This window comes from Pelecanus crispus, chromosome 1 (assembly GCF_030463565.1).
Source record: "Pelecanus crispus isolate bPelCri1 chromosome 1, bPelCri1.pri, whole genome shotgun sequence".
NCBI classification, from domain to species: domain Eukaryota; kingdom Metazoa; phylum Chordata; class Aves; order Pelecaniformes; family Pelecanidae; genus Pelecanus; species Pelecanus crispus.
This window is the reverse complement of record NC_134643.1, coordinates 122,046,820-122,061,634: the sequence shown is the minus strand read 5'-3', so window position 1 is coordinate 122,061,634 and position 14,815 is coordinate 122,046,820. Positions and strand designations below refer to the sequence as shown.

General features: G+C 41.3%; 2 protein-coding genes across 5 annotated transcripts in view; both read left to right on the top strand.

Annotated features, from left to right (window-relative positions):
• SYNJ1 (synaptojanin 1) overlaps positions 1–3,332 on the top strand; it is a 67,025-nt gene extending 63,693 nt beyond the window's left edge. For 2 of the 3 annotated variants that reach the window (XM_075727756.1, XM_075727757.1), the window contains one exon: positions 263–3,332. In XM_075727756.1, the coding sequence (XP_075583871.1) occupies positions 263–1,117 (855 nt within the window). In that variant the 3' untranslated portion in view covers positions 1,118–3,332. The remainder of the gene's footprint in view (positions 1–262) is intronic. The other variant, XM_075727758.1, reaches the window with a different exon arrangement.
• A 579-nt stretch (positions 3,333–3,911) lies between these two features.
• On the top strand, positions 3,912–13,572 carry CFAP298 (cilia and flagella associated protein 298). 2 transcript variants are annotated; one of them, XM_075720019.1, is made up of 7 exons: positions 3,912–4,050; positions 5,967–6,134; positions 7,963–8,030; positions 10,143–10,301; positions 10,784–10,915; positions 13,087–13,182; positions 13,283–13,572. In XM_075720019.1, exons 1-7 carry the CDS (start codon positions 3,912–3,914, stop codon positions 13,391–13,393), a joined length of 873 nt encoding a protein of 290 aa, XP_075576134.1. In that variant the 3' UTR covers positions 13,394–13,572. The 2 variants fall into 2 exon arrangements, with proteins under 2 accessions (XP_075576134.1, XP_075576139.1); XM_075720024.1 differs by lacking the exon at positions 13,087–13,182.
• The last annotated feature ends 1,243 nt before the right edge of the window (positions 13,573–14,815 follow it).

Genomic DNA, 14,815 nt, shown 5'->3' with positions numbered 1-14,815 from the left:
GTTGCATCAACCAACAAGGGGAAAAATTGTTTAACAACATAGGCTTTTCTTCAGAGAAGGGGTTAAGGGTTATTGTTTTCCAGAAGAGAAGCAATCACTCTACTACAAGTGCATTGTGCAAGTTACAACCAAATTGTATTGAAGCTTCAGTTTAAGCCCCAAGAGCTTCTTTTATTCTCATAGAAGCGTGAGAAATGGGGAGTTAGTAGTAATCTTAAAACAGAGCGTCATGTGATTACTAAGCACCTTGTTTTCTTTCCAGATTAAAACAAATGGAACGTACGGCACTAAACTTGAAACACAGTTGAACAGTGACCCTTTTGAAGATTTGTCATTTAAGCTGCTTGTGTCAAAAATGCAGACGTCTGTTCAAACATCACCTGTTCCGACTTTAAACCAAAAGGAGTTGATACAGTTGCCTTCAGCAACACAAAGAAATGCTGATATTTTGAATACTGTAAATTGCATGCCAGCAATGCCTCCTATTCCAACCTTTAACGCATCCCAGGAACATATGCGCAGCTCTCCAAATCCATTTATTACTGGACTGAACTGCACAAATCCATTCACTGAAAGAACTCCTAATGCTGGAAACCCATTTAGAATGGAAACACAAGAGTCTGAAATAACTTCACGTTTGCTAGAAGGACGTGCCGCTTGCAATCCTTTCCCTTCTCTAAATCCCCCCAGTTGTAATACAAGCAAGCCTGTATTTTCTGTTGATGCATCTGAAAGCACTTTTTGCTTGCGAAGTAAATCTCTCATGGTAAAAAATGTACAGCCAAAAGGATGGGTAACGTTTGATGATGAGGAGGAGAATTTCAATGTAAAGCTAAAGCCATCTAAAAGTGTTCCAGATTTTAAGCGAATCGGTTCCAGGAAGTCAGCTGGATCCCCAGATTTGCTGGGCACTGAACAAAACACTTTTCTTGGTTCAGACTTTAACTTTAATAATGACTGGAATAAAAGTTCTACTGATTGCTTCTATACAATGCCAGCAAGAAGACCACCTGCACCTCCTATACCATCAAGAATAACCAGCAACAGATCCCCTGCAGATCCTTTCACTTCTTTGGCACCTAAGGTGTCACCAACACAAGATTTTACAGAAAGATAGATGTTCAAAAATATAAGAGGTTATATTTGTTGCTACATTTATCCAGTAGAATAATTGGGCATTTGAGATTATTCTGTGTGCAATAATGAATTGTCAAATGCACTGAAACTTAACTCTACTCGTAAACAGCCACTATTGTTTGTGTATAAATTTTCAGTATGTATATATGGTAGAGCACAAAAAATTGTCTGAAATTTATTAAAATCCTGATGTAGTAGTATTTCAATAGACAGAGAAAAGAAAGATGAGCTACTAATCTCATTAAAATATACCAATCTTGGAAATAGTTTTTGCTTAGGGAGCTCTCTCATTTCTGTTCCCCATCGTGGAATTTTTAAAAAAAAAAAAAAAAAAGAGGCTCCCTGCTGGTAGCCTCCCCACTCCCTTTTTACTGTTTTGTTAATTGATATTTATAAATATTTACCAAAGAGCTGCCAAAGTTTATTGAGATTTGAATGTTGACAAGTATCGTTTAGAAGTTGTTTAATTTATAACAGAGGCTATGGATATTTGTAAGGCTTATATTTGAATTTGAGGCACAACAAAAATAGTTTAATTTCAAAATACCAACAAAACTTTGCATATTAATATATTCAATTATTTGACTTTAATTTTCTGTGTCAGTACATTTCAGCTATTAAGTATTATTGTGACGTATATTCACTAGCATTACTTCAGAATAATTGTTCCATATCATCCATTTATTCATGACTATTTTAAAGATACTTTTTTCCACAAACTGGAAACAACCGATACAACAAGTTTTCCCTTAACCTCTGGAAAAAGATTCACCTTAGGTTTTGAGATACAAAGCAGTCTTTACCAGTTGCAGACAACATACTGGAGTTGGCTTGTCCCACTCTCCTCTTTTGCATGTTAGAAGGGCTTTGGCAGCCATGTTACAGCATCAGAGGAGGAGAGAGTCATCTTAACGTGACTGGGCTGTCCGCTCGGCATCCTCCCCATCTACTAGACTTACTGCTGTATTTTTAAAATCTTACTTTCAGGGAAGACAGGAGAACAGTAATTCTCTGGGCTGAACAATATCATTCTGCCGCTTTTGCAGTTAAAACTGGAGGAGTGACTCTTCCTCGCCCGGAGACAGCGACCATCCTCTGCGTGGTGCTGCTTTGAGGCTGGTGAAGGCTAAGTCACAGTCCTACATATTATGCTATAAAAACACAACTCTCTGCTTTTATGATTTTTCTGAAGCTCACATGAGATTACATAAAATACGGTATTTTGTTATCTTGAGGCAATTTAAAATAACTGATTTCCTTAGCTCCATTTATGCATGCTATAAAACCCTGCGGTTCTCCTTACAATTCGCAGTGGCTTAGGACATAACTCGTATACGCAGCTGCGTGCTTTCATCCAAAGCTGAATGTTTCACAATGTTGTCATCTCTTGGGGGACTGCAAATACACGCCTACACGCATTGGCTTACTTGCGGACAAACTGTACTGGTTCTGCAAGACCAGGGACTGAAACACAACGTACTATACTAGCATTATATTTACAGTAGCAAAACACACGACGACAGTACTGTTTTAAAAAATTCTCAAATGCTGTCAAAACATTATTTATAAAATAATCCACTCTTCCTTTAAACAGTAGGTGGTTAGCCATGAGCTGCAGTTGGATAGAGGAGTGACGATAGTCAGTTTTATATTGCGCTTTTTTCCGTTCAGGTCATTAAAACAGTACTTGTACATTTTAAACAGCAGTGGTACTATACTCTTTGTGCTTCAGTATGTGAATTACCTTGTTTTAAACTGTTGCTATAAACATCTGTGTGATTGGTGTTTTGGTATATTCTTACATTAGCGAAACAATTTTGGGGGGAAACTTTTTGCTAGTGGGAGTTACGTGATAAATATGTTCTTTGTTGAATATTTAATTACAGTGATTAAAAACTACTGTCTAAAATGTACCTGGTATACAGCACCTCTACACTTCACAGGATCGCGGAGACTGACAGCGAAGTACTGCAAAGGTCACAAGAAATGCTCCAAAAATATAGCCTGTAGATATATAGCTAACCGCTGTTAACGTGTATCAACAGAAACAATTACTAGCAGAAGTTCTGAAAGTACTAAGAACTAAAATTAGAAGCGCTCAACACACTTTCATGAATTCTGTGTTCCCTGTGGTGAATCGCTCTGTTCAATGTAACGATTTTCTTGCTTGTGGCACACAAATGTGGACGGCTGTATCCTTTCCAGAGCTGCAGTGTTGAAACTCAGTGGCGTACAACATTCCGTAGCTACCCTGTGGAAGGCGGTGGTGTGTACTCACGAAATAAACATACCTGCCCTTACGACATTTTTAGCCTCTTCTCTCTCTGTACCTCAGGTACTTCCCCCGCAGCCCTCTTCACCGCGGCGCTCCCCTGCTCGCCGTTAGCGCGAGGCGGGGTGGCGCGGGGCCTTTAAGCGTCCCTGATGACGACAGCGGGAGGGCCGGAAGCGGAAGCGCCGGCGGGCCGGCTCGGGGACGGGGCCGCGGCCGCGCCGGGCGGGAGGCAGCGTTGCTGGCGGCTCCGGTGGGCGCTCGGGCGGGTGCGAGAGGAGGGCGGGCGGCAGCGGAGCGGGCGGCGCCGCGCCCTCAGGGGGACCAGGCAGCGCCGGGAGCGGCCTTTCCCCCCCCCCCCGCGCCCCCTTCCCGCCGCCGGTATCCACGGACGCGGAGCCGTTGCTGGGGACGGACGGACGGACGGGCAGCGGCGCTAACGGCCGCTCCTCCTCTCCCCACACAGGCGCCGAGCGGCCCCGGCCCCGGCCCCGGCCCTGCCATGGTGCGGCTGCACGTGAAGCGCGGCGACGAGAGCCAGTTCTTGCTGGAGGTGGCCGGCAGCGCCCGCCTCGCCGACCTGGCGCCCCTGGTCGCCCGCATCTACAACGGGAGGCTGAAGGTGCAGCGGCTCTGCTCAGGTACCGGCCCGCCCCGCTCGGCCCGCCGGCGGGCGCTGGCTCCCCCCGCCCCCGCCCCGGCCCCGGCCCCGGCCCCGGCCCCGGCCCCGGCCCCTGTACGCCGGGGTGGGCTCGCCGCCAGCCCGGGCCTGGCCGCACCTCCGGCCGGGTGCGGAGCTCTGGGGCCGGGGCTACGGGCTGCCATCGGAGCAACGGGAGCCCGGCCGCCCTGGGCTGGAGCACTGCTCGGTCCCCTGGGTGTTTGTGCCCCGCTGGCTCACAGAGGCAACCGCCCTGGGAGGCTGCTTGGCTGCAGCCTCGCAGGAGTTCTACGCTGGCAGACGTTAAGAAATACCTCTCAAATCCTAGCTTAGCAGCAGACGAGCCATCCTCCCCTAAATTTAAGAGAACAGTGAAAGTCCACCAAAGTTGCCAAACCGTGTGCAAATTCCCACTTTCTGCTATTTTCGTAGTCCTTATTTTTTGGAGACCGTTTGGAGCTCTAAGCTTCCCGCTGTACGTGGCTGAAAAGTCATCCATTGCGTGACAGAACTGCAGCATGTCCTGTCCCATAGTGGCTGCGTAAATCCTTTGTGACCAGAGGCGTACCCGATGTGTGAATGAAATTCTTGTGTTGCCTAGTGCACGTGTGGTGCGAGGCATCCACTTGCCGTGTGATGGATAGTCACTGGATGCGTCTAAGTTAGTGCTTTAGTTCAGTTCAGGAGTCAGCTTTTGAAAAATACTTCCTGTTTGTCCCTGCTGACCCCACTTCGGTTTGCTTTGTGGATCAGCCTGGGAACACATGAACTGGGGTTCCCTTCAGATGAGGCTGACCTGAAGGGTGCGGTCTGTCTACACCTGATGTGCTCCAGCTTCAAACACATACGTAGGGTATGAGGCCGTACTGAGGCTAATCTGAAATTAAAAAATCCAAAACCCACACACCATGTTTACCATATTTTCGGCACTCACTCTTTCTACAGATCTGCGGCTGTTGCTCCACAGTAATTGCTACTTTAGTCTTAGCCTTTAATGTTGTCATGTGTGCCTATATTCCCAGCCACGGGAACGGAATTGCCATTTCTTGGGACTTGGCGTACTTCTGGTGCGTCTGTTGTGAGATGGGTATGCTTTAATTAATGTGGTGATGGTAAAGAGGCTGGAGGGCCTTCAAGGAAAGGATGCTGTGAAGTGGGCTGACAGCTGGATGAGTTGTTCTGGGGGAAAGTAGTGGGTGTAGCTTGCAGGCCATGGATCAGACACAATAGCCTAGACAAAAGGGTGCAGAAACTGCATCCACACGCTGTCTACTCTCACTGCATGAGACTGTGCATTGGTAACCAGAGTTTACACTTCCCTGTTGCCTCAGCTAGAATTACCCTGTACCGTTGTTTCTTGATTAGACATAAATTATTAGAGACCTTTTTATTTCATGCTGGGTTTAAATCTGACCCCTTGGGTTGGATGTCATATGGGCAAAGCTGTAGGTAGTCCAGTTACATATTTTCTGAACTGCAAGGAAATTTATTACTGCGTAACAACAAAATGTTCTTCCATTTAGAAAGAAGTTGCTTTCCCAAAAGGACTTAGAAAAAGAAATATGCAGTCAGCTGAAGCTGACTAAGGAAATAAGAAAAAGAAAAAGTTTATGTCCAGCAAGTATTGTCTAGGTTTGCATACCTGCACTATGTCATTTGTTACATTGTTTCATATATATGTGAAATGTAGGAATTATAATGTAACTACAGCACATATAGCTACATATTTTTGTGTGTATATATATACACCTTATTATTTATCCCATATACTTAGCTCTCTAAAAACTGAAGGTTAGGCGTAAGTTTTGCCTGCGTGTACATAATGTGAAAGGCTTTTGTAAATGATATGTTTTCAGTAACACAGATGTTTAATCTTGTTCTCTAAACACTTTAAAGAGATGGAGGAGCTGGCAGAGCATGGTGTTTTCTTGCCTTATAACATGCAAGGACTGACAGATGAGCAAATCGAAGAACTGAAGTTAAAGGATGAGTGGGCAGAAAAGTGCGTACCAAGTGGTGGAAGTGTCTTCAAGAAGGATGAAATTGGGCGAAGAAATGGACATGGTAAATTAATCATAAATGTTTGTTTCTTTCTCTGCAGACATAGATAATCTATAAAATAATGAGGAACGTGAAAACCATAATTCTGGGCCTTTCACTTTTACCTCACTGTCTTGGAAGATGAAAAAAAATGAGTAGATATTAAGTATACGTATTTCAGGCCAGCATGTTAGCTGGCTCGTGTTTATTTGCTAATTATAAAAATAATCCTGTAAATAAACTATATTAAAGGTAGTTGTAGATTTGTTAAGTAGTAGCTATTAGAAGCAGAGCCTGCTTTCACCATAGATCAGCTAAAATATCAGTTACATATGTAAGTCTTCTGTCTTGGGTTAGGGCCTGGTGTAAAGTTGATTTAAAAGCCTAAGTAGTAGTATAACACTTCAGCACATACGTTATTTAACTTTGCAACTGTAGTACTTGGAAGTAAACTCCAAAGATAAGTAAATGATTATCAGAAGCAAGTTTGACTGTTTCACTGTAATTTATTCTCCCCATTTGTAAATGCATGCTTGTGTACCATTTTTCTCCAGGGGCTCCAAGATACATTAACAGGTTGTTCTTCTAATATTTCTCCTTTTTCCTCATTCGCTGTGACTCAGACTTACTGAACTCACTCCTGCCACTTTTTCCTTCTGCAACTCCAGCCAAGTGGTTTTGCCTTAGCACTCGGTGTATGTATCGAGCACCACTTTAGAGTGGAGAGCATGAGGACTGATTGCACAGAAGAGACCGCGATTGTCTTCTTGCTGTCTGTCCCTGTACTCCTGACTCCACAACAACCCGTGTCGGGTCAGCAGCTGTTTAGACGTTGATTGCAGGGCAGCTCAGTGAAGGAGGAGTCTTTGAATAACTTAGTCTTAACTTGTTGTATGCGAACAGCTTACTCCAAGTGTTTTATTTGGGGGAAAATAATTCTTCTAACACAACACATTGCCCAATCAAATTTAAGCCTTTCCTGAACTTATTAAGAGCTTATATTATAGTGAAATGTTTTCCCTCCTAATTGTGTTCTCAGAAATAGCTGAGTGTCTCGTACGTAGGCATGCAGGCAAAGCCTGTCTTGTTTGGCACGGTTGTGAGCAATGTTGGGCCTTACAGTACAAATTTGCAAGCAACGTTAACGTAAGGACAGTACCACTTGTAGTTGTACTCGGGCATTTATTTGTTAGTGGAAGGACACCACTGTAATATTAATAAAGTTATAATATTGAACAGCATGTAAATGTGGGCCAAACTAAATACCATCAAATGGTGCATTTAAATGTTCAGCTGTGAATGCGTGTGATTTAATTTGATTTTTGGTTTTGAGGAGAGGCTTTTTATAACAATTAAAATAGTTAACTATAACATGAAACGCACATTGTATTTGCAAAACTTCATTTGCTGTTAGATTGACATCTTAATTGGAAAAAAGTCAGAAAACTCCAAGCTCTCGTCTCCTTTTTTGCACATCTGCCAGCACAGCCCACAAGTCGTAAGTACAGTATGGGAAAGAGTCTTGGTTTTGGTTGTGGTGAGTATGAGATTATGGCTGTTGCTTTCTACTCGGTATTTTTGTCCCAAATGAAGTTACAAATACCAATCAAATGTCTTTGTGGAAAAGTAAGTTTGGATCTCCCAGGAGAAATACTGTTTTGTTTCTTAAGTTAGTCAGAAATATGGCAGTGAACTAACAAACTGGTAAATAGACTGCAACTTAGTAGTGTCTCTCTTGCTTTGTGATTTAACAGTGTTTCATTTGCTTACAGTAGAGAATAACCTGGACAAGTCATTTCTTGGTTTCTTTATACTAAGTGTAGACTATTGAATATGTGTCTGTTCTTTTTAGCTCCAAATGAAAAAATGCAGCAAGTTATAAAGAAGACAATAGAGGAAGCCAAGGCATTAATCTCTAGGGTAAGTTTCCTGAAGCAGCATGTGGTATGTGGGACTTTCTTAATAGGTGCTATGTAGTTGGGCAGCTTAAGAAAAAATAGACGTTTTTCAGTGCAAGGGTTAACAATTTTTGAGTAATATCATGAAGTGATGTGAACCGTCTAATAAAAACTGACATTTCTGTTAATGATTTTCTTAACGGCTTTTGGCAAGCTGGTTCAACAAGTTAAGGAATCAGGTATTAAACTCCAAGTGAATGCTGGCAGCCGAGACCACACTGAATGATTAAATCACATTTAATTTTATCCACACGCTCTTAATTTGCTATTGATGCATTCTTTAGGCGAATGCTTGTCGTGTTTTCTGGTGAAAAATTAACTGCATTCTATGATGTTCCTGGAATAAAATACCTTTTGCTCATTAACATAGTCTTTTGAGGTTTATGTGTAATTAATTGAAAAATGTGTTCTAATATTTTAGATTAGGCCTTGGTTTTACAAGCACTTGGACTCATACTCAGTCCCAATGAGTCTGTGTGTTTCAAGATAAGTGTGAGGGTATGCCCTGTTGGGACTGTGGTCTCCGTTACTCAACTTCACTTTACCAAATCTGTAGATGCTCTGTATTGTGTCTCAGCTTTCATATGACTTTGAAACACAAATTAAGTAATACTTATTATCAGGTGGCTTTTTTTGTAAACATCCGCAAGTACTTTTCTTCTCCCCACTGCTACAGTTCTGGGAATTAGTATGTGTGGAACTTTAAAACAGCTATAAACCAGTTATACAAATAGATAATGGCACTGAATTTTTAGTGTTGGCTGTGCACTTAAATTGGCTGCCTTGGATGTTTCGTTGCTGATAACGGTGTCATATCAGTCATTTAGAGTGAGCGGCTCAGTGTTTCCAGGGGCCTCATGGAGGCAAGCAGAGGAGCTGCCCTGTTGCCTGGCAGTGCTTCCAGTGCGCTGAGTTGCAGCAAACCTTTCCTGAATTGAGGCAGGATTTCAACCAAACTGTTCTGGGTCGTAGCAAAATCTACACAAAATGAGCGATGTCTCAGATTGAAGCTTCTGGACTATAAAGATTTTCTCCAGATGGACTTTCTTTTCTGTTGGATTGCATCTCATCAACTCTTATTTCTAAACAGGGAGGAAATTAATAATACGTAGTTTTACTTCTTGAGTCAAAAATATCTGCAGACCTGATCTCCACTTTGCAGATCTTCCTGTGTGAAACTTCCAACTATATACCATGTTGTCATTTACAATAAAAAGTTGCAAAATTGCCACCCTGCATGCTGACTTACTCCAGAAATTACTGCCATTCATTGGTGAATGAAGTTATAGTTTGTGAAGCGGTTAGATTCATCACTTTATAATGATGAAAATGAAGAAATATGCCTGTGTATTACAAAAAAAGGTTGATCATCTGAGATTGAGAAACCAGTTGTACTTGCCAGTTAACTAGTTTAAGAATGTCCACAAGGAGGCAACATTCTCTTACTCTCTTTTCTATAAACCTTGTTACTTAAAATCTTGGAACTGTTAAATCCATAAGCAAAACCTTTTTCTTCTCTTCCAGATGCATCTTGGTTTTTTCTCTGTCTTTTGCAGTAGGGTTTGGACTGATCTCAAGTATTTGATATTACAGATCTCTGCATAAGCTGTACAATATGCCAAGCTTTACTCTTCTGCTCACATGTGCTCTATTTTTTTCCTCAAGTTTTAGGCCCCTTCTCTAGCCCTCACTGGAATTCTGCTGGTTTGAATCTTGTTCATGAATCACAAGTACTTGGAACAAAAGACTCCCCATCCAGTTTCTGTGGTCACATGCATACTTACTTGAGTGTCTGTATCCCACAGACATCTGTTACTAAATGCCTCCTACACAGTTCAGTGAAGGATCTCTCTTCCCCTCCCATCCCAGTGTAAGCAAGCTAAATAGAGGGGGCAAAATTGTAGTGATATATTCAAAAGTTGATATTCAAACGAGAAAATTTGTGCTCCTAATAACTTTGTGCAGCCAGTTTGCTTTGCTGGAATATCCTGCTGTTGAACCTTTGAACTGACTACAAAGCAAAGTCTTTCTTCATATTTTTTTAAATTACGAATGATCCCTGCCTGTATTTCAGAAACAAGTTCAAGCCAATGTGTGTGTTAATATGGAGATGGTGAAAGATGCACTGGACCAGCTCCGAGGGGCTGTGATGATTGTGTATCCAATGGGATTGCCTCCACATGATCCAGTTAGGATGGAGTTCGAAGATAAAGAAGACTTGTCGGGAACTCATGTATGCAGTAATGTATTTGGATTATATGTAGTGCCTGGGTTAAATATGTGCTATGCTGTTCTCCATTTTATCAATGAAGGTTGTTTTCATTTGCATGACAAATTTTGTTTAATATTTTTGTCTGATAGTTTATGTAAAAGCACACCAATACCTTAACTAAAAATAAGATGAATGAAGTTTATTTCAAATGTTCAGGTAAGTCTGGGACTCATTTTAAATAGCTTGTCATTTCTTTCTAATGCCAGTATTGAGAATTGATTGCCCAAAGTGTTTATGTTAGATCAAGATTGAATGGAATATGAACAAAAATGCTGTAGATTAGTATGAGGAGAAAGATGTAGCAGAAGTAGTGTAAAATTACACTGGCCTTTCTGTTAAGAATTCCAGAAAGATTTTCCCAGAAAATTTTTCTGGTTTGGGAAAAAAGCAAAAAACAACACCCCCCCCGCCAACACTGCACCTTGTTTGTTTGTTTGTCACAGGCTGGACTTGAAGTTATAGAAGAATCAGAAGCACAATTATGGTGGGCAGGAAAGGAGTTGAAAGAAACAAAGTTGCTCTCTGACTATGTAGGCAAAAATGAGAAAACAACCATCATTGTCAAGATACAGAAAGTAAGTATCGCTGGGAGATTTCTTTACAAGTTACTCACCTTTGGCTGTCTAATTCTCCGTAGGTGTATAAAATGCATTAGATTAGTTCCGGCTTGAGTGTCTTAAAACTGTACATCTATTTTAAGGTTTTAATTTATTATCTTCTAAGTTTTTCTTTAATAATTCCTTTGCCTGTCAGCTAAATACTGCAGTTGCTATTACTTGCTCTGTAGCACTTCCCTAAAGTGCAGCAAAGAGGCATTTAAAAATAGATGAAATACAAACTGAAAAGTTTAAAAAAAAAACCTCAACTGGCTCTCAGTTCCATCTCAGTGCAGAGCACTGAACAGACCCAGTCATTCAGTCTGCCCAGTTTTTCTAATTGGACTTATGAATGTTTTTATCTCCATATTCTGGCTTTTAAAAAACAGTTTTAATGTTTTGTGCATATGTGGTGTGGATACCTCTCATTCCCATTTCAGTCTGTTCTGTGTCTGAAAGACAGTGTCTGTAACTCAGTAATTTCCTGCCTGTGATGTCCTGAGTTTCTTCATGGCAGGTCCTCAAACTGTCTCAGTTGCCTTGGAAGTGTGGGCATGCATCTTCTTTGAGAGGGCACAGGTTGTGGAAGAGCCTGAACTTACACTCTCCCAAAATGTTCAGTGAGAACTCGCTGAGTGCTAGAAGGAAGAACAAGCGGCTGGGCCCGCACCACTCAGTTGCACTGTTGGCTCCAGCTCACCTAAAGCTCCCAGCTGAAATATTTTTCAAGAAATGAGACTTTCCAGTTGTCAGATGTGGTGAGGCAGATAAGGCCTCCCGTATTCGTTGTGAACACAGGTCTGAGTCATCGTCTGGAGTAATGAGCTAAAATGAGGCAAAGATCTCCTGCTGCTCCTCAGTTTTATAGACCTGACGCTTCAGCAAAAGCCAGTCATTAAGTGTATACTGGTGTCTGATGCAATGATCATGTTCTTGCAATATCAGAATTAGTACTAGGACTGTTCATTATTTTTTTGGACAAAGTGATTTTGTACTAACTGTGCGGTTGTGTTCATCTCTGGTGAGAATGCCATACTCAAGGGAAGAATGTTTGGTGTTTCACTTCACTTTCAGAGCTTTGTCAGAAGATGTTCACCCTGTTCGTGTGTATATATGTGTGTGTGCATATATATAAAAAATACCACATTCAGAGGGTGCTTTTGTGAATGTCTCGGAGTACTTATCCATAGCTCAGAATTATTCTGGAGCTGCATTTCACTTCCATGTCAGTGAGACCTTCTCTGCCACAGAAAGCATTAATGTTTATGGCAGATGTTATTATCTGCAGGTGACTGCGATAGAATTCCTCAAAGATAAATCACTTGACTTATATGTTTGTCATTTAGAAGACCAGAATTGCTTTCTCTTTCCTATCAGGGTGACTGCAAAACTGTGTGACAACTCAACAGCCATTGAAGGGTAGGGTCCCAGGAAAGTTGTTGTGCTGTTTAATTAGTGGATGGACCTCTTCAGAGAATGCAAAGTAGTACGGTGGTTTTCTGTCTGACAAGGGGTGCCTGCATTCTTGTCTTGGAGAGCTACTTTAAACCACCTCAGACCCTTTTTGTTCAAGAGAGGATTCACCATCTCCATTCAAACAGTTCTGTTTGCTATTGTTGACAATAACTGTCATCAGCTATTTTCTGCTGCGTGCATCATTTTTTCCATCAGGACAGTTGCCTGGAAAAAAAAAATTCTTTTATTTGTAGGAACAAATAAAATTTCTTTTATTTTTAGTGTTTTATTACTGCCTTCCTTCCCTGCTTTACTAAGTCATATGCCATATTGAGTCTGCATTAGCAGGGGAGCTAAAGATGGATGGGCCCATCCTGAGACATCTAGAACAGCCTTAAAGCAGAGAGATTTATTATGTCTTTTAGAGCAGAAGTTTAAGTAAAATACACTCAATCCTGTTTGCAGCTTCCGTTCATGTCCACAAAATTGACAGTATGATTCAGATGCTGAGATGAAAAAATAATTCTTGCTTGAATGCAGCAGAAGTTTCTCAACGTTTATTTTCCTGTCCCAAGGGACCTTACTAAGTTTGAGAAATCCTATTGTCTGAAGAAAGGTTTTGCTAGCTTTTCATAGCAGCTTCTCTTTTGTATCACAAATGCTATCATAAATAAAATTTATGATTTCCCTTTCAGAAAGGACAAGGAGCTCCAGGGCGTGAACCTCTGATTAGTCATGAAGAGCAAAAACAGATGATGCTGTATTACTACAGAAAGCAGGAGGAACTTAAGGTAGCAGTGTCTTTTTACTCTATGTGAGCTGTGCTGTTGTAGACACTAACCACAGGTGGCATTCACTACTGCCTTCTTCACCTGTCGGTTCTGTTTACAGAAACTAGAAGAGGATGACGACGACTCATTTCTAAATGCTGAGTGGGCAGACAACCATGCTTTGAAAAGACAATTTCATGGTGTGAAAGACATCAAATGGGGGCCAAGATGAAGCTCTGCAAACACCTTTTTGCCTATTGAAGCTGTTTAGTTGATACACTTGTTTGCAACGAGGAGTTGTGTTTGTGTGCAGTAGATTCTGCTGACAGAAACTGAAATTGTCACTTCCGTAGCAGATGCCTGTTGGAGCCTTAGGTTTTCAATAAATGTTTACATTTCTGTGTAACTGTAGCAGCACTTGTCTCTGCAAAGAATAGAATCAATCCTGCTGAAGTTGTTATTTTATTAGAAACTTGTAATTTGAATATTGAAATATTAGACTATTTCATAGATAATATATCTAGTAAATATGCGCTAGAATGTTTGGTGTTGTTTTGAGTGGTCTTTATACTTTCTTCCTGATTCTTGCATTTCTTTTAGATGGTACGGTTGTAGAAGGTGATTTATTTTATAGGAAATCAGTTTTCCCAGGCTAATCCAGTGAAAGTTAGTGATTTTTGTGTGCTTGTTTGCATTTCAACGTAGCTAGTTCCAAACTGTAATTTTCAAATGAGTTGCCCTCTTAACAGTTGTTTAAAGTAAGTATTTTATGAACACAGATAACACAAAAATCCTTGTGGAATGCTTTGTTTTCATTCTTTTGGTTTAGTTTTCATTGACATTGGGAGCCAACCTAGTGATCTCATTCAGTTTAACAAGCTGTTAGCCATGATGCTTTTGTGTAAAGATTGACAGAAATCTGTTTACAAAAGTAAGCATCATTTGCAAGTAGGTTGGATACAATAAACCCAAGTTTAATAGGGCAAGATCTCTAACATGGAAGTACTTCTAAGGTTATGACTGGATTAGAAGTGTTTAGTTTCATAACAAATCAGCATTTTAAAATGCAAAACCATTAAACTTATCGGAGAGTGTTTCCACTATATGCTTGATGTTTAGGATCCTGTTACCATTTCTAAAATGTATTATCAGTCAGTTCTGGGTTCAAGACTAACAGGAAGCGCTAGTAGACTCGAAGCAAATGTTGTGTCTGTTTTTGAAGGGAGGATTCTGATTTGGGATACTGTATGACTAATGGATAGTTAAATCTCTAGAATTATCTAGGTAGATAATTAATGTTTAGAAACAAGTTGCTCAAGTTTTACATGTTTAGACTTCCGTGTCCTTAAAGGAGATCTTTTCTGTGGAGGCAGATGCGCATCCTTGTCAGGTCGCTGAGCAGTGGAAAGCCAGGGTGCCCTGAAAATCCTGTGTGGGGATCAACTGAGTGTTTTAAAGAGGTGGACCGATGTGGGCACTCACAGCCAACAACTAAAATGATGTTTTCGTTCACACCCCAAAGCAGTTGTCCCTAGGGCAGCAGGGAGCCGAGAACGCCCGCCTTTTCAGTTCTGCAGCGCAGAAAGGCAAGCCAGCTAAGGGCGTTGGGTTTGTCATTTGCAATAGACTCCAGGATACCAAGGTGGCCCTGCAC

Excerpts from the sequence above, each read along its gene's own strand:
- CFAP298 (XM_075720019.1), top strand. The coding sequence starts at position 3,912 with ATGGTGCGGCTGCACGTGAAGCGCGGCGACGAGAGCCAGTTCTTGCTG. Across the intron at positions 8,031-10,142 it reads CCAAGGCATTAATCTCTAGG|AAACAAGTTCAAGCCAATGT; the intron begins GTAAGTTTCCTG and ends CCTGTATTTCAG. Across the intron at positions 13,183-13,282 it reads GAAAGCAGGAGGAACTTAAG|AAACTAGAAGAGGATGACGA; the intron begins GTAGCAGTGTCT and ends TTCTGTTTACAG.